General features: G+C 34.0%; 2 protein-coding genes across 3 annotated transcripts; both read left to right on the top strand.

The window, feature by feature from the left end:
* The first annotated feature begins 3764 nt into the window (after positions 1-3764).
* LOC111984640 (subtilisin-like protease SBT3.3) lies at positions 3765-6828 on the top strand. Its single transcript, XM_024016258.2, has 3 exons — positions 3765-4088; positions 4187-4284; positions 6487-6828. Exons 1-3 carry the CDS (start codon positions 3859-3861, stop codon positions 6558-6560), a joined length of 402 nt encoding a protein of 133 aa, XP_023872026.1. The 5' UTR covers positions 3765-3858; the 3' UTR covers positions 6561-6828.
* A 1702-nt stretch (positions 6829-8530) lies between these two features.
* Positions 8531-16387, top strand: LOC111984627 (uncharacterized). 2 transcript variants are annotated; one of them, XM_065774318.1, is made up of 6 exons: positions 8531-8865; positions 8974-9170; positions 10887-10967; positions 15211-15528; positions 15824-15901; positions 15983-16387. In XM_065774318.1, the coding sequence occupies exons 1-6, from the start codon at positions 8751-8753 to the stop codon at positions 16226-16228; spliced, it is 1035 nt and encodes a 344-aa protein (XP_065630390.1). In that variant the 5' UTR covers positions 8531-8750; the 3' UTR covers positions 16229-16387. The 2 variants fall into 2 exon arrangements, with proteins under 2 accessions (XP_065630390.1, XP_023872014.1); XM_024016246.2 differs by having other exon boundaries at positions 8535-8865; positions 15289-15528.
* Positions 16388-25470: the final 9083 nt, after the last annotated feature.

Genomic DNA, 25470 nt, shown 5'->3' with positions numbered 1-25470 from the left:
ATTTTTTACATCATATTTCAATTTAGTTCATAACTTTTCAGTTGTGTTAATTTGGTCCCTAACCTTTTCAATGCGTGTCAATTTAGTCCATGTCATTATCTTTTGGATGGAAAAAGTTAATGTGTTAAACAGAACAATAAAAAAATTATTTTTCATGCCACATTATCTACTAACTATACCATTAAAACTGTTATGAAAAAAAAAAAAAAAAAAAAAAAAAAAAAAAAAAAAACCCAAATTAAATTGAGATAGGTGACAACCAAAATCCCTAAAACCCCTAACTCATCTCCATCTCTTCTCCCTCTCTCAGTCTCATCAAGCATCAAGCCTTGGTCGCGCCTTCATTTCAATACAAAGAATCATTCTCTCTCTAAATCAAATATCATGAGGGTATTATATAGATTCAAACTCATTATCTTGCCGTAGATTCTAGTTAACTTAACTGATAAAGTCTCTAATGGTTGAATAAAAGATTTGAGCTTTAATCCCGGTCTATACCAAAAATTGATTAGTGTATTGGTTTGATGATAAAGAGCTATTATTAGAAGATAGAAGCAAACGCTATAAGTTAAAATTCTCTATTAAAAAAAAAAAAAAAAAAAAAAAACTCATTATCCTGCCATCCATGCATTACTCTCATCCTTTTATAGACTCACAAAAATGCCCATTTGGCGCATTCAACTCCTTCACTCAAAAGAAGATACGCTAGTAATCTCAACTAGAACTTACTTACGGTCCGTTTGGTTGGAGGAGTGGAAAAATTGGAGGATAGAAAAGATTTTAATTTCTCTCATTTTTATTTGGTTGGGAGTAAAAAAGTGAATGAATGGAAAAATGAGTTTGTATAAATTTACTAATTTACCCTTGTTAAAAATGATGCCCAATTAAAATCAAAAAAGTGACAAACAACCCCCCCCCCCCACACACACACACACACACAAAAACAAAAAAAGAAAAAGAAAAAGGAAAGAAGAGGCAATGAAGGAAGAAGAAGAAGAAGAAGAAGAGAAGACTGTTGGGGGGATAAACACATTGGGGAGCTTCCTTGAGTAATTAATATAACATATAAAGACACGTTTTAACCCAAAAGGCCTAAGCCCAATGGGTATGTGCTTAATTATGTTATAATAACCACTTATTCTTCTCATCTTTATTCAATGTGGGACTTCAATCACATGTGTAACCTAACAATCCCCCTCTTGTGTGTGAGTCTGCCTTTCTATGGGCTTCAAGACCTCTCTGTGGGCCATGAACAAGTCATATTCACTCCCCATTGCCTAATGAGCTTTTCACTTCATCAACGCGTCATCCATGGGTCTCTCATACGCCATCCATGGGAACCCCGCACGTCCATGTCCATGGGAACCTCGCACCACATCATTATTTAGCACCATTAGCAATATTCCTTTGTTAGGCTTTTTTTTTTTTAAATTTTTTTTTATTCTCTAGGATCTTCGTGTGTGGGTCGTTTAGGCTTTCTCTATCCTTGCTGGATAGGGACCATGAACACCTTACCACCTTCACCACACGCCACCACGGGCTCTAATACCACTTGTTGGGGGTGGGGGATAAACACCTTGGGAAGCTTCCTTGAATAATTAATATAACATATAGAAACACACTTTAACCCAAAAGGCCTAAGCCCAATGAGTATGTGCTTAATTATGTTATATTAACCACTTATTCTCCTCATATTTATTTAATGTGAGATTTAACTCACACGTGTAACCCAACAGAGGCATGTCTAGGAGGGAGAAAAAAAAAATGCAACATCCAAGGAAGGAAAAAAGAAGAAGAAGAAGAAGAAGAAGAGGCAACATCCAAGGAAAAAAAAAAGTGAAGAAGAGCAATATACGGACAAAGTCCATATGCAAGTGCACAAGGGCAATTTTGTTCATTAAGCAACCTCATTTTCTCCCTTCAGTTTTTTCTCCATTTTAGGGAGAAAACATTTTCGTAGGCCTAGGGACAAAACACTTGGGCCCTATCATTTATTTTTCCTCCTCCCCACCTAACCAAACACACTCAAAAAAAGTTTTCCTTCCCATTTTCTCTCAAAAGTTTTCCATTTACCCTATTTTACCTCCAAACAAACACACCCTTAAAGGACCGAATCAAAGACCCAAAACCAAACAAACTAATAACCCACCTCAAAAAACTAAAAACCATCCTCAATCTCCACCAACTTATGTCAAACTAAAAACGTTATATCTTCGTTTCACTACAACTCATGTCCAAGTGGAAAAACACTGTTGGACTTAAATGTCAACATAGGCAAACATTTATTAACAAATACCCACATAGTTTCAAATGGGATGAGTTGGTGGTGACTCACGAAAGAGAGGCTGAGAAAGGGAAAAGAGATGGAGATGAGTTAAGAGATTTTCATATTTTGGTTGAGACATGTCTCTAATTTAATTTGGGTTTTTCTTTTAAGAAGAAGAAGAAGAAGAAAAAAAAAAAAAAAAAAAAACTAATGTGGCGTTGCTAGTGGTATGAAAAATAATTTTTTAATGTTTTGTTTGGTGCATCAACTTTTTTTTATTCAAAGGATAACGAAAATGACTAAATTGACACACACTAAATAGATTAGAGACCAAATTGACACAATTGAAATGTTAGGGACCAAATTGATATATGATGTAAAGAATAAGGACCAACTTTGTAATTTACTCTTAAAAAAACTATACATATATATTTGTTAACATGTGCTTAAGTATACTTGGTAAGGAGACTTTTAAGGATTCCCACCAACATTAGGAAATAACAAAAGTAATTAAAAAAAAAAAAAAAAAAACTAGAGATTGAAAATAGCCAACTTGACTACATTATTAAATTTAGGGTAAAAAATTAGAATAGTGTTAAAGATACAAATTATTTTACAAACTGCTGATTTGGTGAATGATTATTGATAAATGAAAAAGTGATATTAATGGTGAACCTAAATGAAAACTAATAAGAGGTCTGCCACATCAACATTTTGTAAAAATGTTGTAAAATAGTTTGTGACTGTAGTATTATTTAAAAAACTATTTTAGTACCTAAACTTGATTAGAAGTTCATTTTTTGTTTTAAATTATTAAAAAATTCGTTTTTCATATCTAAATTATTGAAAATGTTTCAATTTTTGTCCTTAAAATTTTTTTTGTTTTTTAAAGTACTTTTGAAACTATTGAAAAAGTTTTTTTTTTTTTATCCCTAATTTTGTCTTTAAATTATTATAAATAAACAAATAAATAAACTCTTTACAAAGTTTAAAGATGATTTTTTTTTTTTTAAGTCTAGGGTGACCAAAATAGTATTTTATCCTTAAATTTACCTTATCAGTTGCACCCAACAAATCTACACTAAAAAAAAAAAAAAATCTACACTCATCAAAAGCCTTGTAAATCTCTCATTTTAACTATCAAATAATTAATTAAAAAATATATATACACTTCTTGATATGAAGTTATATGAAAAATACTTATAATACACGAAACCACTAAAGGCCAGGGCAGCCGAATGAATGTGTATGGAACAAAAGCGTAGACCCCAAAGCGCAGACAAATACATAACAAATTAACAATTAACAAATCGAAAATCAGCAAACTAAACAAATAGTAAAACTTATTCAGCAAAAAAAAAAAATAGTAAAACTTAACCCTTAAGCACCGTAAAAATAGTACCAATAATTCCCAAAATAATAGTAACAATAAATAAAATCAGTTTTTCCCATACAATTAAAGATACTTATTAATATTATAATTAAGAACACTGTGATTGTCCGATTTCTTGGACGGTGGTAGTGGTGGCAAAGAGTTGTGGCTATAAAAGAAAAAGGAAGAGCCAAAAGGTAATAAATTAAAAGCTATAAAAATGGGTCTAACTCAAAGAACACTTTCATTTCTGTCTTTCACGTTGCTGCTGCTGTTGATATCGATTACAACAATGGCCGAGCGTGTTCCGGAAAAGAAACCCGATCAATCATCATCATCATCAACATCATCAGAATCAGAATCGGCGGTTCACATCGTATATGTGGAGCGACCCCAAGATATGGAGCCTGAGGCTTTCCACATCCAAACCCTAGCCTCCGTCCTCGGCAGGTTCTCTTTCTCTTTCGTAAAAGATAAAAAAAAAAAGATTCTTTTGTTATAGAAATTAGAAATATTGTTCAAAATTGTGCGTTGGAATTTTTTGACAGCGAAGAGGCTGCAAAGGAGGCTCTGATATATAGTTACAAGACAGCAGCTAGTGGATTCTCTGCTAAGCTTACACCCCAACAAGTTTCCCTCATTTCAAGTATGCGGATCTCTTTGTTTTTCGTTTGGGTCTTAATTCAATAGAAATTAAAATGAATAATATCATATTACTACTTGTTTCAATCTATTCTTTGTTTCTTTCCCCTATATTGTTGTATTTTTTTTTTTTTTTAATTATCATGGGATTTTCATCTCTAAGCCCTAACTTAAGATTTGGGGATTTTTCACCAACTTGGCCGATTGCAATGATGTGCTTGACCAATCATTTGATGCCACCTTTTCTGTCTTTCAAAAAAAAAAAAAATTATTTATAAGAATTGGTCCATATCAGATTTTCTAAGGCAGATAATATAACACCTTGAGGACATAAAATTTTAGGTTTGAAAAGCAGACTGCGCCTAAAGCTTAGGACGAAAACAATATTTTAGTTTTCTTTAGTTATGTGCTTTATTGTACTTTAATCCCAAATTTTTGGGGTTGGCTATAGATTCTCAATAAACTAGTTAAGGTCAGCCACATGTATTATTTTCCTCCATTCTTAGGGAACGCCCTGCCAATGAGTATCTATATTGGATCCAGTCATAATAGAGTGGCTAAATTTTGCGATGGCCATCAGCCTATTGCAACCCTCATCCTTTTTCCGAGCTTGGGACCAACTATGAACAAATATATGAGACTAAGCACATACACAGTTGGAGTTTTTCTAGTATAAGAATGGTGAAGATCTGAATGGCAGGCGAAGATCGTATTGTGGACTTTTGTCTTTGAATTATATTTTAAAAACGATACCCAAAGTGAGGAAAGGTTTTTTTCTTTATCAACAAAAAGAAAAAAAAAAAGAAGAAAATAAAGGTTTTCTTAGTGTCTACAATGATGTAGTCCACACTAGGTGACTTGTATTCAAATGTCATTCTCATATCGGTGTTGTGTGTTATGCTGTGTACATTAGCTCTGCCTGGATACTTTAGGTATCTTGCAGTGTCCATCTAAAATGGAATCTGATTGGATCTAAACCTTTATGATACGTGTGTAGAGGAGAGCTTCCGCACATGGAACACTACGCGTGGGCTACTCTAACACTTTGACTAGATGGGAGATTAGGTTTGCTAGATATACATTATCTTTGTGATTTTATCAGGTTAGTCAGACTAGATGAATAAAGATTGAGATTAAAAAAAAATGAGCACTATCTTATTAGCTAGGATGGCATTCATATGGCCAGTTACCAAATAATGAATAGATGAGAACTATGGTTGAAAGACACAAGTCTAAAAGCTTTTTTTGGAGGCTTTGGTTTTCCCTCAAAGAAAAACCAGCTCTTGTCCTGTATGTGCTGCCATTATTTGCACTTTCCAATACCATGGCACTGTGAGGTAGGTGCCACCAAGGTCGTGGTGGAAGTGACCACAACACTTTGTTTCAGCACTGAAGGTAGTAATTGATATGGGGTTTACAGTGGTCTGTGGGTGAGCTCTTTTAGATTTGGCTGGCTATCGGTGGTCTCTATTTTCCAATTTGTTGTCATGTTTCACTTCCATTATTCTCTTGTTCTATTTTCATGCAAAATCAGCCTTAATGTGAGCTGAAAGTTTTCCTGACATTTTTCTTTCATACGGCAGTTGAGTTAACTAGACAATGGTTGCCTAGAAATTGTCTGAATTTCCCTTAGAAGAGTTTTAGTTATTTTATTTATAAGCATCATCTTCAGAGACTCTGGTCGCCTCCTCTACTTTTGTTGTTCTTTTGTTTTCCTTTTTTCTAGCGGAAAAAACTTTATAGTGGTATAGTAGGAGTAAGAGAGAATTTATGAAAATCCTGCTACCTTATTATACTAGACACAATTATGCTTTGGTTTTGTGCTGGACACCTACCGGCAATCATATTTTGATAATATTTTATGTTATATGCTATGAAGTGATTGTGTTATTTATTATCTGACTTTTAGTTCTATAACATCAGTCTACTTGTTATTTTAAGTGATGACCTGTTTAAAATTTCCTATATAATTTACTGTGTTTCTCATCATTATTATGCCGAGAAATTCCTACTCTATTGTATTCTCCATAATACAACAACACAATCCATAGTCGTAAAACTTTGGGATTGACAATGAATCCTCAACAGACTAATCAAAACATATTCTTAATTAACATGTCCTCTTTTTTGCTTTTTACTAATTCTACCAGTATAATGTTCTCCATGAAAAAGTGGATGATTTATTTGTTTATTTCTTTCTTGGCAGAACTACCAGGTGTTCTTCAGGTTGTCCCAAGCCGGACACTGCAGCTGCATTCGGGACCCGGGAGGCTGCATTAAAGGATATGAAACTCCTGCACCTAGTATATATATCTCTTAAACAGTTGTCTCGTGTATAAACCAATCTGCCCTATGTTTTGTCCTGTGCGGCATAGGAGCTTCACCTAAATAAGGTTTAACTTTTGGATTTAAGCTGTAAAATACTCTCGTGTGATTACTTCTGCAGGTTATATATATATATATATATATGACTTAAAAAAGATAAGTTGTTTTGGTGTTCCTAATATTCAAGTGAACCAAAGGCCAAATCAGAGCAGAGTTCAAAATCTATGTTTTGCAGTTCAAAATCTCTTCCCCCCAAATCCACCCCCACCAAAATAAAATTATTGGCAATTTGATTTTCTTTTTCGGCTTTTGTCAATGGATGTGGATGTTGAAGTGCGTTAGGAATTTATCAGGTGGAAAGTAACAAGACCTAATAAATAAATACATGTTTAACTTTAGTTGCTCAATTCCCTTAACAAAAAGGTTAGTTGATTGCAATAATTTTTTTTTTTTTTTTTATCAGCTTTAACCAATTCACTTCAACACTTGTCAATTAGACCCTCCCTCTTACAACACGTGGAAGTAGTAGGTTGTGATTTGTGCAACGTCACTTTCATTGGGACTCCATTGACATCACATTTGTTCTACACTGATCACAATTTACTACCCTAGCAATTGTGATATATGTTGTGCGATTATTGTTTAAATAAACAAGTTCAAAAATTGTCAAATTATACTTATTTCATCAAAATCTTTGTTTACGTGTGTAATCTCCTCTTGACTTGAAGAAGTCATAGGTAAGAGGCAAAGTTTCTGTCTAGTGCACGAGATGGGATGTATGGGATGTGATGAACAATCGTGACCAAAATCCAACCTAACCCATAGACACAACTAATTCTTAATAAATGTATTCGCTTAATTGAGTTTTGTGTGGATACAATCACTCTCTCACAAAAACATTGAAACTATAAAGGAAAAGGAAAGTTTCAGAGGACTTTTAGAAAAACTATAGTGAAAAATGATCTTTTACCAAAAAAAAAACTATAATGCTCTAATATAAGCATATGTTTGGTTGGGTTGAAAATAGAGACGATAAAAATGGAAAAGGAAAAAGTAGAGGAAAATGTGATTTTGTTTGGTTAAAGTTAAAAGGGAAGAAAAAAAAATGGTGCGTGGAGTTTTTATTGGGCTCACCATTTTTTTTTTCCTCTCCAAATCAAGAAGAAAAGAGAAAGGAAAATGGCAATGAGATAAAAAAAAAATAATAATAAAAATAACCACCACTTTTTCTATATTCTACTTTTAATCATAAAGACATACTACCTTCATCTTAGTTTATTTGTCCTCTATTCCATTTTGGAATGTCACAAAATATTGTTCTATTTCTAATAATAAAAATTATTAGTTTACTAATATTTCTATTATACCCCTACTTTATTTTCAAAACTATTTGAAAAGAAAACTAACTAATATTTAAAAAAAATCAATTTAATTGGGGGACTTTTTTAGTTGCCTCATTAAGAATAACTCTTTTTAAAAAAGCTGACAAAATGACTCATGTTTTTTTTTTTTTTTGCCAAAATGTAATTCTATGATTTCGACAGACAATTATTGACAATTTTTGTTTGTCTCTATATTTTAGGTGTACTTTCAATTTTGTTCCCAAATTTTCTCAACATTCAATTTAGTTATTATATTTTTTAACTTTTAATTGATTTAGTTTCTATTGTCACCTCATTTATGAAAATGTCTACATAGCAAACGATCTGCACTGCTGACATACTCAAAAACCACATCAACATTTCAAAGCATTCTTCTCTCTTTTCATTCATTTATTTATTATTTTTAATTTTCTTACAATTTTTTTTAATGGTAATTTGTTGTCTCACAGTCGTTTTTAGTAATCGGAGATGATTAGAGCCCTCCCCTCTCTTATCTCTTCTCAATAAAATTATTTTATTCATTAAAAAGAAAAAAAAAAAAAATGCAAGTGACCCTTAACATCTCCCGCCATTATACCAAGGCCAATATTACCCGCCATCCGAAGGGTCGGATCGTATAAACCCAGCCGCAGTACAATAGTTTCTCAAACTTTACAAACAAAAAAACATTCTATTTTCATTTTATTTGTCAAATTTCGAAAAAAGAAAATCCCCAATTCCCCTCAGAAAGAAAGAAAGAAAGTTAGGGTTTCTGATTCTGAAAATGGCGGAGCTAAGCTGGAGACATCAAACCCTAATTCAAGCATTGTTATCTCGCGGTCCTCTCAGGGACGATCAGTTCCACCCAATCTTCAATGGCCTCACTGGCAAAAACCCAGGTTTCCCTTTTCCTCTTCTCGTTCCATAACTGCTTTAATTGTTAATTTTTGTTTGGTTAAATTTTAGTGTAGTGTTTGATATATATATATATATACACACTATTACAGGCACTCATAAACAGGCGTTTGATGAATATCTCTTGAAGATAAACAAAGCACTTTCATATGTTCAGTGTGAGCTACGGGGGTTCAGGAACCAATACGATGGCCGGGTTTACTATGGAGTGGTCAATACCGTTTCTGATGAACAATCCAAGCTTGGCACTAAATATTCAGTTCCCCAGATTGCTTTCTACAAGGCAATTGTAAGTATGGCTATACTTATATCTTGATAAGAAAATTCAAAATTGTCCCATTGCAACAACAATCGTCAACCCAATGTAGGGTTTATATACTAGAGACATATCTTCTTCCAAGAATCCATTTTGATCACCAATCCATCTTGGCTTTCAAAGATTTATAAAATCAAGTACATAGCTATTTCTGCTCAATTTTGACCTTGCCTCTTCTCCATCGTCTCAAGCAAGGCCTTCCTGATGTTGACTTGAAAAATTGACTGATTACAGAACTAACAATTTTGATGTAGGAACAGTTGCCATTGTCATGGGTATGTACTTAAGACTTGATAATCACTGATGTGTTTAAACTGTTTGTCATACAAAAGATGTTATACCTATTATCTCTACAATGTACATTGCAATTTAATATCATGGCTTTTAGGTCACATATCTCAGCCATCTCTTTTCTTTTCTTTTTTGGTTAAGTGGCATTGTTCTACAGTAAACTATGAGTAAGGGACAGTGTCATTAAAGTACTTTAGTCCACCAGAGGCCGCGGCTGCTTAGTTTTTAATTTCAGTTTTTAGTGTTTTGGGGTTTGGTTCTATTACAATGTATCATTTGGTATGTGTTTATTTTACTGAGGCTTTAATTTTTGTAATGTACTATTTTTGTAAAGGTTTAACACCAAATAGTCTTGAAATTTTACAGCATCCAAGAACTTGTTAATGGAGTTGGTTCCTTGCTTCAAATCAACTTATTAATCGGTTATTTAAAAAAAAAAAAAAAAAACTTATTAATCCACGACCGTGGGTCACAGTGGACTTGGGATACCCAATGGAGCCACTGTTGGCTCTGCACACCTGTGCGCATAATCTTTCCATATATTAGGGTATAAAAATAGTAAAGCAATTAAAAATTTTACCTTATTTATGAGAGCTCCCATCCTCTAGGAGGCTGTATGTATTATTACCTAGCAGGTTGCTACTTGCAATTTGTTCACTCTTCTTTCTAAAGCAAGATATAATCCCAATATAAAATGAGCATGGAGGACTCTGTACAAGCATAAAGATCACCCCTTAATGATATCTCTAAGAACATTTTGCTATAGATTATTGTAGTTGGTTATATTTTTTTTAGATGTCATTCCTTATAATGGAGAATATGATTTCCACCGTGAAGAGAGATGTCATATCTCAAGGAAGTAGGTGTAGCAGCAAAATAAGGGCCAAAAACAACCTTTGGTATATTCTTCCATTGTCTCTTAGCCTTTCTTGCTTCTTTTATGGATTTCCTTCAAAAAATAATAATAATAATAATAATAATAATAATATTGAGGGCATCTTTCTCTAATCCAAAAGAGAAAAAAATTTGGGCATCTTTTTCTCTTATATTCTTTTGTGTTTATCATGAAAGTTACAATAAAATAGGTAATCTTCATTTCTTTTTCACGTGCTTTGTTGCTAGTGGAATAGTTGGAAAATATTAATCAAGGTTCAAGGAGAATTTCATAACATTCACTTGACATTGCATTATCCTTAGTTATGAGAATGAAGCAAATTCTCTGATCACTATCTCAGTGTTTGAGCCTTTTAGAAAAGGTATAAATGGAAGAAACTATGTCTAAATGAAATCTTTGTTAAAATCTTTATGCCAATAGATGTTTGATGTTTACTAGTATGAATTTTATATATCTTCATTTATATCATATCTTCTTGCATCTTTTTTTATGTCAAATATCAGATTGAAGCAATTGTGCAAGATGCCACAGCTCAAGGTAGCATATCCAACATTCAGGCCCTTAATCTACGATTGGAGAATCAGGTCTGAATTTTCTGACCTTATTTGTTGCACTGATGCATTTTTTTTATAAGTAACAATCTTTATTAAAGCAGCAAAATTTCCAAGCATACACGTCTCAAAGAACAATGCTCTAAAAAATCTAAGAAAGAATCACAAGAGAAAGCTTGAAGAGCTCTAGCCCAATCCAACATAGAAAGAAAGAAAAAAGGATTCAATTATAATCTGCTCACAACCCTCAAAACTTCTAGCAATTCTCTCCTACCAAATGCACCACATTAAGCAATGTGACACAATCTTCCAACTTGCAGCATTACGGTGCCGAGCAAAACTGCCTTGCCAAGAGGCTAATAGATCCATTGCCTGCAGTGGCATAACCTGATGGATACCAAACAAACAAAAAACCAAGGACCACATCTCATGAGCTATAGGAAAATGTAAAAGTGGATATTCCATATTTTCCCCATTCCGTTTACGCATGACGCTCCAATCAATCACAATAATACCTCTCTTCCATAAATTATCTGTAGTAAAGATCCTCCCCAACGCAGCACTCGAGAAGAAGGCAGCTCTAGGAGGGATCTTAGATCTCCAAATAATTTTTCATGGAAAATGGACTCAATTGGAGGGACAGGATAGCCGGTAATAGCCTCCTACCTTAAAACCCCTACTCTTATTAAGCTTCCAACACATCTTGTCATCTCCCCTTCCAATTACAGAAAAAATTAGTAAATTAAACCCATAAACCTATCCAAAGAATCCAGCTCCCAATCTTGTACCAATCTGGGAAAATGAAGATCCAAATGCTTCACCTCAATTGCAATAAATCTGCTATGGAAGAATCTCTATCCTGACTGATCAAAAATAACTCTGGGAATGCCTACTTTAGAGGGGAATCCCCACACCACAAGTGATCAAAATAACTGATGCATTGAACTCTAGAAATATGAGTTAGCACTTTGAGTGATGCAAATCCAACTCCATATGGTTTGTCTTCTACAAGTGGCATAACTTGTATGGAAGAGATTAGCATTGGAGAAGCTCACAAAGGGTTTTAGTTTGTACTAGAAAGTTTATAAACTCGAGGAGTGAGTGATAAAGATGAAATAATAGCCAAAGGGCTGGCCTCTCAGGCTAGAGAGTAAGGACATAGAAAGAAAAGTACTCTCGCTGAAATAAAAGTCAAAATTCGGTTGCACCCCTAAATAATCAACTTTGTAGCGTAGAAAGAATTATTAAATAGAAATATTGGCCTTGATATAAAACATAATTTATCTGTCAAAAGGTAGCCTAAGAAATTTAACTCAAGTTATTCATAAAAATCCCAATTTATAAAACTGTTAGTGTTGAAAACTATTGTGCTACAATGCTGTGAACACTGACCCTGGAATCTTTTTTCTTTTCTGACTAGCTACTCATCAATTTTTCTGTGGTGGAGAGATCTTGGCATCAGTTAAAAATGTGAAAATTATGGTCATATATAGAAGGATCAACCTTTTTAAAAAAAATAACACTCCGGTAGTCCAGGTGTTTTCATTAGTTACTTTATATGAATTTGATCATAGTGATAACCTTATAATTATCAAGCCTCCTTAATATCAAGTAACTCTTCGATGACATCTCTAGGCTTCTTTGGTAACTGGACACTACAATCTTTGATTTCTGGTTGCACAGAGTCACCATCAAAGTTTTGGTAATCAAACAAATGCAAGACTGCAAGATTAGAGATAGGACTGATCTAACGATCATTTGGAAGTTCCACCTCATAAGTATTCATACTTATTTTCTTCAATGCCTTATGTAGATCAATCTTTGTAATGGATTTCCTATGGAAATATTTCTTTTGTAAAGTGTACCCAAACTAAATTACCTCCAACAAACTCCTTGAGGCACCTATGTTGAATTGCTCTCTCTTCAATAGTTTGTTGAGGATCCATAGTCAGCCCCAAAATTTTGGTACTAACGAGGATTGGTTGTTTTTTTTGTTGCTATGAACTTCTTTCTATGGTTCATAACTGGTTCTAATTGTGGTATGCACTTCATTATGAAAGCACCATATAGGATTAACGTATGCTCCTTTATATTCGCAAACTCATGCTTCATTGGGCAACAGGAAAAAGTCCAACACATAGAGTGGTTCATAATGACACTCTTCTTCTGCATCACAAATCTGTGATGTTAAGTAAAATCTTATTGGTTTGATATAATGGCACTCATAAAATGTTCTCTTTGAAATTCAAGTTTCTGTAGTAGGAGAATTTTCTTATAATATTATGGAATAAAGTAAACTTATAATAGGATTAAATTGCTGTATCCTCCCCTAAGATTTCACAAAACAACATATGCTCCCCCTCTAGCTGAGAAGATTAGCCGGCCCCATACTATAAAATGTCAAAGTACAATACTCTTTTACCCATTTGAAGTCCACCTACGCTCTTTTTTCATTTGCAAGCCTGGATAAGTAAAACGCTTTCCCATTGTAACCATGTAGCAGTGTTTTGGATAAGCCAAAGAAGATCAATGGGATCTCAAGAGGGACAACCAGATCTGAAATGGAAAAGTCAAAAGAAGTGAAATTTTTTTAAACACAACCAGTTGAGTGCTTGCTCATCCAAAGTGGTTTTTTTACAGTGTGTGAAGCAATTGGTGGATGTGGTTTTGGTGTTTTGATGATGTTATGTATGGTTGTAATTTTTTATTGGTTGGCTACCTTTCTCCCTTTTCTCAATGTCGGCAAAATGTCTGACAGTCTGAGCCATGCTCTCCCTTGCCACTTCTACTACCGCTCACCTACTTGGCAGCTCGTCTCCCCAATCTGCTAGAATTTGTTTCTTAGCTGTTGCCTGTTGGTCAGAGTTGGTGACAAGCCAAAGATGTACTTTCTAGAGGCAGTAACATTCACAGTTCCATTAAATATAATTCTGGTTCCCTTGTAAGAGCAAGGTTAAGGGTGACTTAATGGCTTCAATACCAAACCAATCAAAATAAATATAATCTAGTTATGGTCATGAGTATTGGGTCTTGAGTGTTGCCTCTCCCATCTCTACTGAAATTTCAAGATCAGTGGGTTCTCGATTCTCAAGGGAAGAGGATTGTCATGTAGATCACATTTGTGAGTACAAGTGCGCCAGTTGTGGTAAGGTTGCTAGAGGCAATGCAACTTAAATATTTTTTTTGATAAGTAAAAGAATAATTTATTAAAAAGGAATGCTCAAAAGCGAGCATCCTTAAAGAATTACGACACTCATGATCTCCAAAATAATCAATAATAAAACTACAAGATACCTCCTGATCTATGTACTATGTTCAAACATAGTTCTCAAAAGGCTATTTTTAATCTCTTGCATAGATTTCTTCATTCTCAAAAGTCCAGCAAGTCCTCTCTCTCCATATGGCCCACATAATGCAATGCGGAGTAGCTTGCCACACTACCCTATTACAGGGGCTTCCAAACACCCCTCCAAATAGTCAACAAGTCAATTACCTGGCATGGCATTACCCAATGTACTCCAAAAGCCATGAGTGCAAAAGATCACATCTCCCTAGCAATAGTACAGTGCAACAATTGATTAACTTTTTCACCGTCCCCTTACACAAAATACATATATTAACAATCACTAGCTTCCATTTAGCAAGGTTATCTATTGTCAGTATAGAATTCAAAGCTGCAGTCCATACCAAAAAAAAAAAGCTACCTTACATGGAACCTTATTGCCCCAAACACCTTTCCAAGGTAATACAGAATTAGGTGCACCATGGTAATACATAGAAAAACTACAATGTTTCTGGTTGTTTTGCTAAAGGTTTATTTCAGTTATATTTTATAGCAGTACGCGTTTTGAATACTCTTGAATGCATTTTTCTTTTTGAACATTCACCTTATTACTTACTGCAGTTGTCTGCAGCTAAACTGTGGGCACATGTCCCAGTTTGGCTTAATTTTGTCTAATGTTGGCAGTATGTCTTACATATATTCTTCTGAATGCATATATCTTTTTGAATGTTCTTCTTAATACTTGCTATAGAGAATGTTGTCTGCACTGCTAAACTGTGGATGAAAACCCAATGGGTCTTAATTCTATATGATTCTATGGCCTCAACAAGTTTATTGATCATGACTTGGTTTGCCCAAGAATGGATGTTTCCAGAACTAGTGACCGAGTGTTTATGCTTTTATTAGGAAAAATTCCATATCAATTAAATAAAACAAACTAGAATTTGCTTTCATTTAGGAACTCCCTTGACTTTTACACCATTTTTCTCACAGGCAAATGAGTTTATTATTCTGTACAAGCTGGCTCCTGTGATGCGCCCATGCTTGACACTTCATGTTGTTAATCTTCAGGTTCTAACTAGCACAGGATCACAATCACAGTGTGATCCAACTAAGGTCCCTCCTGCAGTAAAGAATTTCTCATTATCTCAGAAGGAAAAAACTCTTGATGAACTTGTGCGGGACCAGTGGCTTAATCGCACTCCTGATGGTATCATTGGACTTGGTGTCAGATCCTTTCTTGATCTGCGCAGTTATTTCCGTAATAATGATATTCCTTCATGTCAAGTGTGCAACGAAGCTGGAGTGAAGGTTAATTGATTATTACTTTGCTATGTCTGTGGATACTGGTTAATGTTTGATGTCTACTATATCTTGGAATTTTTTTTTTTTTTAACAGTTAATTAATCCATGTAGGATGTATTCAGTAAAATGTTAATTTGAATTAGCTTTGCTTGTGGTTTCAAAGTAAAATCTAATGTTTTATTCAACCATTACCCTAGGGTAATAGCAATGGAAAATTTTCAAATGTTCCAGCTAAAACTAATGGAACATTTCTTTGTTTCTGCTATTAATTTTTGTACTCTTTTGGGTTTGTTTTTGACAGGCGGATGTGTGCCAGAATGACTCCTGTACAGTCCGAATTCACAAGTACTGCCTAAAGAAATTCTTTTCCCAAAGAAGGGTATATTCATGATGTGTCTCATATTTACTGTGAACAGGGTGTTCTGTACTTAATAAACCTGCTAACTTGAATTAATTTTAGGGGGAAAGAGTTTGTCCAAGTTGTGGGACTGAATGGAATTATGTAGTACCCAAAGCAGAACTTATCGATGAAGAGGATGAGGCGGATGTGCCCACCCAGACCCAGCCGCCTCGGGGACCTAGAACAAAAAGGCTTAGATCCAGCAAAACTGACAGTGCAGATGTAGTTGGAACTGGTTCCTCTCAAGCTTCCAGACCTACTTCAGATCTTAGAAGAACAACTCGAAGCACTGCCTGCTCAAGGTAATCGTTTTCCATGTGTCCCATTTACAAGGGACTAGATGAAATATGCTGTATATTTTGTTTCTAACTAGCTGGCATTCCCTGGATAAACCTTACGTAGCAATTGTTAATCTGTTACTAGATTTTATGGGCGAATGCTGTATTAGTCTTTTCTTTTCTTCTTCTTCTTCTTCTTCTTCTTATTCAATTATAGATTCTAATAACTCTCTGAGTTAACTAAATGAGGTATTAATTTGATATTTTACTGTTATTGAACCGAGAAAAAAAGAGTCATATGATTCATATCACAATCCTATTTTAGAAAAATATTTTGAACATTCAATCCACATACCAAATACTTTCAACTTTCAATATCTTCTCCAAAAAAAGAAAGAAGAAAAAAAGAAAAAAAAAAAAAAGAGAACCAATATAACACAATATTGTTGGCTATCTTACAACGGTTTTTTTAGCACAATTAATCTAACTGTAACGGCTTTCCAAAAAAAAAAAAATTATATATATATAGTGACAAATTGCCAACTACTATGTTACATAATGAATCTCATTCAAAAACAACATATATATATATATATATAAAAACTGAAGCGTAGCATTTATTATTGTTACGCTCCAATTAAGTTACATTAACACAATATTGTTTGTTGGCTATGTTACATCTATGTTATTATCTTTTTTTTTTTTTTTCAATTTTCCTATAATTATTTTTTACATTTATTTTTTAATATTTACACTTCTCTAACATTTTTCATTCTCTTACATTTTCATCTTCCTGCTACTTCTCTAACATTCCCTCTCACTTATCTTTTCATCTCCCCACTACCCCTTACATTAATACCATTCTTCCTATTTTTTTCATCTTCTTTTATTTTTGTTTCTTTTATTCATACCCTCTTATTATAAATTTGTTACTATCTCCTCCATTCTATGCATAGTTTTTTCTCACAAAAAAATGTTGTTTCTCTCTCTCTCTCTCTCTCTCTCTCTCTCAACTTTTGGTGGATTTTTTATTTTCCTTGTATCTCTGCTTTAGGTTGATAATTTTTTTATATTCTTTAAAAATTCTACTTTGGGTTAATGTGTTTAGTTTGGTTTTTTAAATTGTTGTTGTTGTTTTTATTTTCTATTTTTGTTTTTTGTTTTATTTGATTGTTAAATGTTATGCTATTGTATTATAAAGAATTAAATATAGCATATAAAAATATAATATTATTTTATTACATAGCATGATTTAGATAATTTGGTATTTTTTGTAATTTGGTATTTTTTCTATTATATAGCATGATTTTTTATAGTGGTCAATTTAGATGTTAAACTATGAGATTTTACTAAATTTTGTTTATTTTTTAATCTTTTGTGGTAGACAAAGTATTCTTAATAGTGTATTAGAAATACTTTATAATACCATTTATTTAGAGAAAAGCAAAGATTGGCCAAACAAAAATAATCAGATAGGTGACAAATTTTAGCTTTTGTAATTTTATTTTAATTATTATTATTATTATTATTTTATAACAATGCATATATAGAAATTTAATTCTTAGATTTTGCTAATAATTTTTTATTTGATAATATGTTTTGGGTGGACAAAATTACAATTTTTGCTAAGAAAATAATCTTAATAGATTATCAACAACAAATTGTTTTCCTAATTGGTCCAGTTACTCATTGTTAAGTTTTATTAATATTTTTGTTAACTTGCCTTTTGAATTTTAGAAAAATTGTATTGTTTCCATTTTGGTACGACAAAATTTATATTTGAATTATAATTGTTCTTATATTACATTTATAATTGTTCATATAATAAATAAAATTATGATTATGAAATACATTGCTCTTTATTAAATTAGTCTAAATTGTAAAAATAAAAAATAAAACCATTATAAAAATAATTATCACGTGCAATGCGCAGGATCGTGGCTAGTTACTATAAAATTGGAACCAAAATTGAAAAGCCAAAAATTAAGGAAAGGGAATTTGGAATTAGTAAAAGTAATGTAAAGCAAGTAATAGGATATAAAGAAGTTAATAAATTCCTTGTATAACCAGACACACTATATTATGGTAAAACTAGATTCCCCTAAAGAGGCAAAAATGGTGAATTAATCAAATCGGGATAACAAAAGCAATTATATGATGGTGATGGAAGCTCAAAGAAAAGGGATTTTCTAGGTCAGGGTATTTATAATTTACAACACCATATTTTTTTAAGCTTATAATTACAACACTATAAAACCTTAAAAATAGTAACTATATATGTTAATATATATATATATATTTTAAGAAAATATAAAAATTTAAATTTAAGCATGCCGTACATATTTGATTTTTAGAAAGAGCCGTACATATATGTTGGATAGCCTTTTAAATACTGGATTAGAAATTACTTTGATGAAGGTAGTAGGATGACCCTATCTCATTACCCGAATAAAGACTAAATAAAAAAAGAGAAATGATATATTTATAATATTTTTACAATAAATTTTAAGTGGCAGGTTGTTATTGGTTGGGGCAAAAAAGTAATCTTAGTGTTAGTTTTAAATTTGAACCAATAACAACTAACCACCTGTGATTTGTTGTAAAAATATTATAAAATTGTTGTACACGTAGTATCTCTCATAAAAAAAATTGAGAAGAAAATAAATGATAATATTATGACTTGGAAAATTTATTATTATTATTATTATATGATGGACAAATTATTTAGTAGATGATAATAATGAATAAACGACTTTGTTAAAGCGAGCACCGCATATTGCTTTATTGATGACAGCGACGGTTTGGATATAAAGAAAGAATGTGAGATTTGTTTCTTTTTCTAATGACTTGCCTTTCTTATTGGACCAATTAACCACGGTAGGAGGTGCAACAAATAATTATTAGGCATTTTTGAAGCATGATAAGGCGGGGCTCTGTTATCTCACATTCAAATTGAATTTTCACCCCTCGCTATAAATATGAGAGAACGGATTACCATATTACTGTATTTCAAAGAATCTAATAATTTTCTGTCACGCAATTTTTTTTTTTTAGAAACCTGTCACGCAATTATAGGTAATACACTCTCCTTGGCGAAATTATTAGGTTTTTCAGAAGACTGCTGACGTGGTCATCACTAACCTCTCAACTAATAAAATGTTATTATTTATGTAAATGTGACATCATTTGGTTATTTTTGATTTTTTATTTCTTGTGCTGATTATGAAGCTCACACATATATTTGCGCAAATGATATTATCTCATTGGTCAGAAAGACTACTGAGGTAATCCTCCTTAACCTCTCAACCAATAAAATACTATTATTTATGTAAATGTGACATCATATGATAATTTTTATTTTTTATTCCTTGTGCTTCTTAGGAAGCTCACACATATATTTGCATAAATGACATTATCTCATTGGTCAGAAGGACCACATTAGCCGTCCTCCCAATGTAAATAATAATTTCTTCTCCCCTTGCGAATGAGCTACCCTCTTAAATAAGTGTGGTTTAAATGCTTATTCTGCATTTAATAATCATCCTTGCCAATGAACTATCTCTTAAATAATTGTGGTCTAAATACTTATTTTGCAATTAATAATAGGGAAATGTTAATAATAACCTCATTAACGGAACCAAAAACATTATCAAAAGCTGGGGCTGCAATCCAAAATTTGAAAGGTCTAATTTTGCTTTTTAAATTTTACTTTTTAAACAAATTGTTAAAATAGTGTTGACTTAAAATGATTTGGGAGATTTTTTTTGGCTACATGTTGTTGCACATAGTTAGTTATACATGCATAAAAACACAATTTTAATTATAATTGTGAAAACACAATTTCAGCTATATCATGTGCACAGTGTATAACTATCATTACTTTTTTTTCTTCTTTTTTATAATTGATTTTGTCCTTGAAATCATGTCTTATATGCCATGATATGTCAAATGTCCATAGACTGACAATAAAGTGGAGAGCGGAGCCACAAGGCTCTTGGACTTGATTCAAAATTAGTATGCTTAGTAATTATTTTAATGTCAAAATGCATTTTACACCCTTTAAAAGTTTGGGATTGCTTCTAAATCAATTATTTAAATATGAAAACTTGTAATTTACAATAATTTCAATTTGTCTATTCTGTTGGAGTACATCACATTTTCATTGTTAACCCAAAAAAGTGACAAATTATTTTACAAATAATAATAATAAATACAAGGAACAAAATCCATATATTGGTCTCATCAAATCAAATCATATTCCACAAAGCAACCTGCTTAAAAAAATAAAAAAAAATAAAAAAAAAAAAAAACCCACAAGCAACCAAATAACAAACCTGCAAATGGTCTTGACCAGAGCAAATATATCAATCCACAAATTGATCTCATCAAACCAAATTAGATTACACAAGTCAACAAACAACAAAATAACAAATCCACAAATTGGTCTCGGTTAGAACAAATTTACGAATTGATTTCATCAAACTAAATCATATTACCACGAATCGGTTGTCAATAAGTGGGCAACAATGGTTTTGACTAATTTGTTGCTCTTTTTGCTTGGAAGTGGCATTGACACATCAAAGATGAGAGAATGAGGCTGGTTGGGAAGAGATTTGATTTGGTAAATACAATTTTTTTTTTTTTTTTGTATTTTTTTTCCAATTTGAATTATTCTTCTATATTTACTTTATATTGTATTTCATATTTATTTTCTTATTTTATGATTTTTATTTTATATTTTTCTATTTTATTGGGGAGAACAATGTGTTTGGATGAGTTTACAATGAAGATGAGACAAATTCAAATAAAAAAGGTCACATTAACATTGTTGTAATACTCTTGATATGTAAATTGCATGTTTTTAGAGTTGAGTAATTGATTCAAAAAGCAACCCGAAGACGGTGTAATATGCCTTTTATATAATTGCCATTTTTGGATGATAAAAACATAGAAGGATTTGTCTTATTTTATATTTTGTATTTGGAAGATTTTATTAGGCCACGTATTAAATGCATAGTTTGATAATTGTTACAACAAATGGAGAAGGACAACTTTGAATCATATTTTCCTTCATAAGGGAGATTAGGCAATGTTAGTGATAAAAACTATATACTTACTCTGGGAGTACCATAAATGTATATTTCTACTTCCCCTCTTGCATGAATTTAATTAGCAAGACTTAATTATGTAAAAGAGAAGAATACACATTTATGGTATGCTTAAAGTTTTTTATAATTATCTGTTATTGAGTTACAAAACCCTTGATGTATTAATGTGTCTTTGATACGTCATGATTTTGGCTAAAGTGCCTTACTTGAACATCAAATTGTCCTCACATCACCTTTTTTGTATGGAAATTAAGTTTATAGGGAAATTAAGTACATATAATTAATTTCTAGTGGATTGATGTCTTAATTAACACGTGAAATGAGGCATAATTCTACCCAAAAAAAAACTAATGAAGGGATAATTTTAAAAAAAAAAAAAAAAGAAGAAGAAGTAAAATTACATATATTTGTAAATTACACAAATCATCTTTGGAGTTTATCAAAGTGACACTTTATCAAATGTTTGTGTAAATTAAACTTCCCCTAACTTTCTATAAATCCCTAACTTTCTATAAATGAAAGTATGCAATTGATAAGTTTATAGCATCTCACATTGTTACTTTCTACCAAAATATTATATTTATGAAAATATTCATATTCATCTAGTCATTTATACAAACCTCAAGGAAGAGTGTTATTTGTACAAACCATAAGGGGGGAAGTACCATTTCGTCCATAATTTAGGTATGACTTTTTTTTTTTTTTTTTTAAATAGAAGAATTTGTTAGAAAAATTCGATTTATCAGTTACATTTATAAAAACCCCAATGAGAGAGTAATTTATACAAGTCTCAATGAAGGAAATGTCATTTTATCTACAGTTTGGGTATAAATTTTATTTAAAAAAATATTATTCCGCTAGAAAAATCATACATGAATTTATATTTTACATTAATAAAGAATTGAAAAAGAAGAAGTATCATTTATACAAATGGTCAAAATTTGTATAATTTTTCAAAATTTCTTTTACAAAACTCATCAAGCTTTGTATATTGTGGAAATAACAATGCTACATAACAAATTTTGCCAACTTTTTTTTAGAAAATAACATTTGATATGGGATGAGAGATTGTAATTATTATAATATCGCTTTCACATGAGATCACCACAAAAACTCCACCTTTATGAGATTTGTCACTTATCTTGGAAATAGACAACCCCAAATGTGAAAAAGTATATTGTGGGGCCTAGAAATCTGATAGCCTTGGCCCATTTTGCACCCGGCCCAAGGCCCATGCCGAGAATGGAAAATTGCCCGAGGACGTTGTGTTGAGGCCTAGGTTGTGAGGACCAAGTCGAGGATGATCCTGTCTTTAACAGACCAAGGACAACACAAAGTGGGAGAACAAGCCCAGTACAGGTTGTCATCTCCACAATAAATGCGCTCACCTAATCCCCTGACCGCCTTAATGGAGATGTGACTCCTGAATAGGGTAACGTTGGCCACTACAAATCACATGATTACTGATAACACAGCTGATGGGACGGATGGTCAGGAGTGAAGCGCACGGATGATCAACAGGTGGAGGAGAGGGATGGTGAGAAGATGGCTATATAAGGGGGGGGGGGCACCAAAAAAAAAGGGAAGATCCTCGGACGGATGCCGAGGAGTAGTCTTGGTGAATAATCTTAATGTGCCAAACTTCAATGGGAGAAAGGGGTGACCTTTGGGCGTTGTCCGTTTGTTAGGGCCTAGTCCTTAAACCCACTCTCTAAAAATTTATTATTTGGGCTTGTTGGACCGTTTTTCCTTTTAATTTCAGAAGGCTTATCCAAATTGAGTCCCTACAATTGGCACTATCTGTGGGAAGGACTAGGGCGTTAGCAGGCGCAATGGCTAGCGATTCCCGCCGTTGGGGGCTTGCGCAAGCCACCCCGATTAAAAAAAAAAAAAAATGAAGAAACAACTAACAAGAACGCTTTTGCACAAGATACGATCGTTGTAGGAAAGTAAGAAATTCGGAGAATAGGAGAAGGAAACAAACACAACAACATTTTATTAATCGAAAAGCAAATACAAAATATAAATAGAGGCTCAGACAGGCGTGTTCTAAAGCTAAGGTTACAAACATAGGCCTAGATGGGCTTGTTCTAAGACTAACTTCAGGGAAGGAGGCTGAGGTAGGCTTGTTTTAAGGCTGCCAACGACCCCCGGGCTTGTGCAGACGGTGCCGACGAGAAGAGAGGAGCAGATGCATGGACGCCTAACGATCTCTCCCCATGATGTTCCTTTGATTCTCTCCCAGCCCCACGTTGGTTGGCCGTTGGAGACGGCAACACCTGGGCACTGGACATAACGTGATCTTGCAAGCTTCCGCCGATGGACGGGCCAGGCGCAGGTCACTACCGGTCTGAGGGACAGGCATGGGTGCGCCTTGGAGGAGGGCGTTACGTACTTCAGGGACTTCTCTCCTGACCGCCGTGCACAACACCATCGTGATGATGCCCAAACTCTGCCGCGCTGGAAGTCTAGCGCAGACTACAGTCATAACGGCTCTCGGCCGAGGAAGGAGGACCTTTGGCCTGTGTGCCCTCACTCCCATCCAAGGCTACCCTGTTTCTCCAAACTCTTGTCACAATCCTGTCAGGGTTGTTGAAGGGGCTCAAGGAGCTGAAAGGACGTGTTTCTTGTTTTGTTAGAGGGTTCATGGAGAGTGAGAAGGATGTTTCCCCCCAGAAAGCCTTATATAGAGGGTGGGAATTGATTCACACAGAGTTTGAAGAAAGGGTTATCAACGGTATTAAGTCTGACCAAATTCCAAGGAGACCGTAAACCGCTGGATCTACATCGATTCACGAGGATATTGATGAGAACGCGTCTCGCACATCGAAACATCAGGTGCGGAACATGAACAGTCAGGGGACGCCTCGTGATTGAGGAGGACGGAAACTCGAGCTGAATGTGAGATTACTGCCACGTGTGAGATTAGAAGTCCGAACCACCCCTGCCCAGGGCATCGCGGGGTTAAGGGTCCAGCCCGAGGATGAACCACTTCCGATGAAGCGCGGCCGAGGACGTCATCATGCCAAAAGTAACATTCCGAGAGTCGAGGACAAACTTCTTCATTCCATACAGAAGTGTTAGACAGAACCAAGGCCTTGCATGGTCCTCGGACCCAAGCCTATGGGAAAACTAACACTCAACTATACCTGGGTACTAGACAGAACCAAGGTATTGCATAGTCCTTGGACTCAAACCTATGGGAAAACTAGCTACTTACCAAGGCCTTGCATGGTTCTCGGACCCAAGCCTATGGGAAAACTAACACTCAACTATACCTGGGTACTAGACAGAACCAAGGTATTGCATAGTCCTTGGACTCAAACCTATGGGAAAACTAGCTACTTACAGAAGAACAGAAGTGTTAGACAGAACCAAGGCCTTGCATGGTGGTCAGACCCAAGCCTATGGGAAAACTAACCACTCAACTATACCTGGGTACTAAACAGAACTAAGGTATTGCATGGTCTCCGGACTCAAACCTATGGGAAAACTAGCTACTTACAGAAGAACAGAAGTGTTAGACAGAACCAAGGTCTTGCATGGTCCTCGGACCCAAGCCTATGGGAAAACTAACCACTCAACTATACCTGGGTACTAGACAGAACCAAGGTATTGTATGGTCCTCGAACTCAAATCTATGGGAAAACTAACTACTTACAAAAGAACAGAAGTGTTAGACAGAACCAAGGCCTTGCATGGTCCTCAGACCCAAGCCTATGGGAAAACTAACCACTCAACTATACCTGGGTACTAGATAGAACTAAGGTGCTGCATAGTCCTCGAACTCAAACCTATGGGAAAACTAGCTACTTACAGAAGAACAGAAGTGTTAGACAGAACCAAGGCCTTGCATGGTTCTCAGACCCAAGCCTATGGGAAAACTAACCACTCAACTATACCTAGGTACTAGACAGAACCAAGGTATTGCATGGTCCTCGAACTCAAACCTATGAGAAAACTAGCTACTTACAGAAGTGCAGAAGTGTTAGACAAAACCAAGGCCTTGAATGGTCCTCGGACCCAAGCCTATGGGAAAACTAACCACTCAACTATACCTGGGTACTAGACAGAACCAAGGTATTGCATGGTCCTCAGACCCAAACTTATGGGAAAGCTAACTATTTGTGGAAGAACAAAAGCGTTAAATAGAACCGAGTTG

The sequence above is a fragment of the Quercus suber genome, unplaced genomic scaffold, assembly GCF_002906115.3.
Source record: "Quercus suber isolate HL8 unplaced genomic scaffold, Cork oak 2.0 scaffold_90, whole genome shotgun sequence".
NCBI lineage: Eukaryota > Viridiplantae > Streptophyta > Magnoliopsida > Fagales > Fagaceae > Quercus > Quercus suber.
Note: the sequence above shows the minus strand (reverse complement) of the source record. Positions and strands in the feature narration are given on the sequence as shown.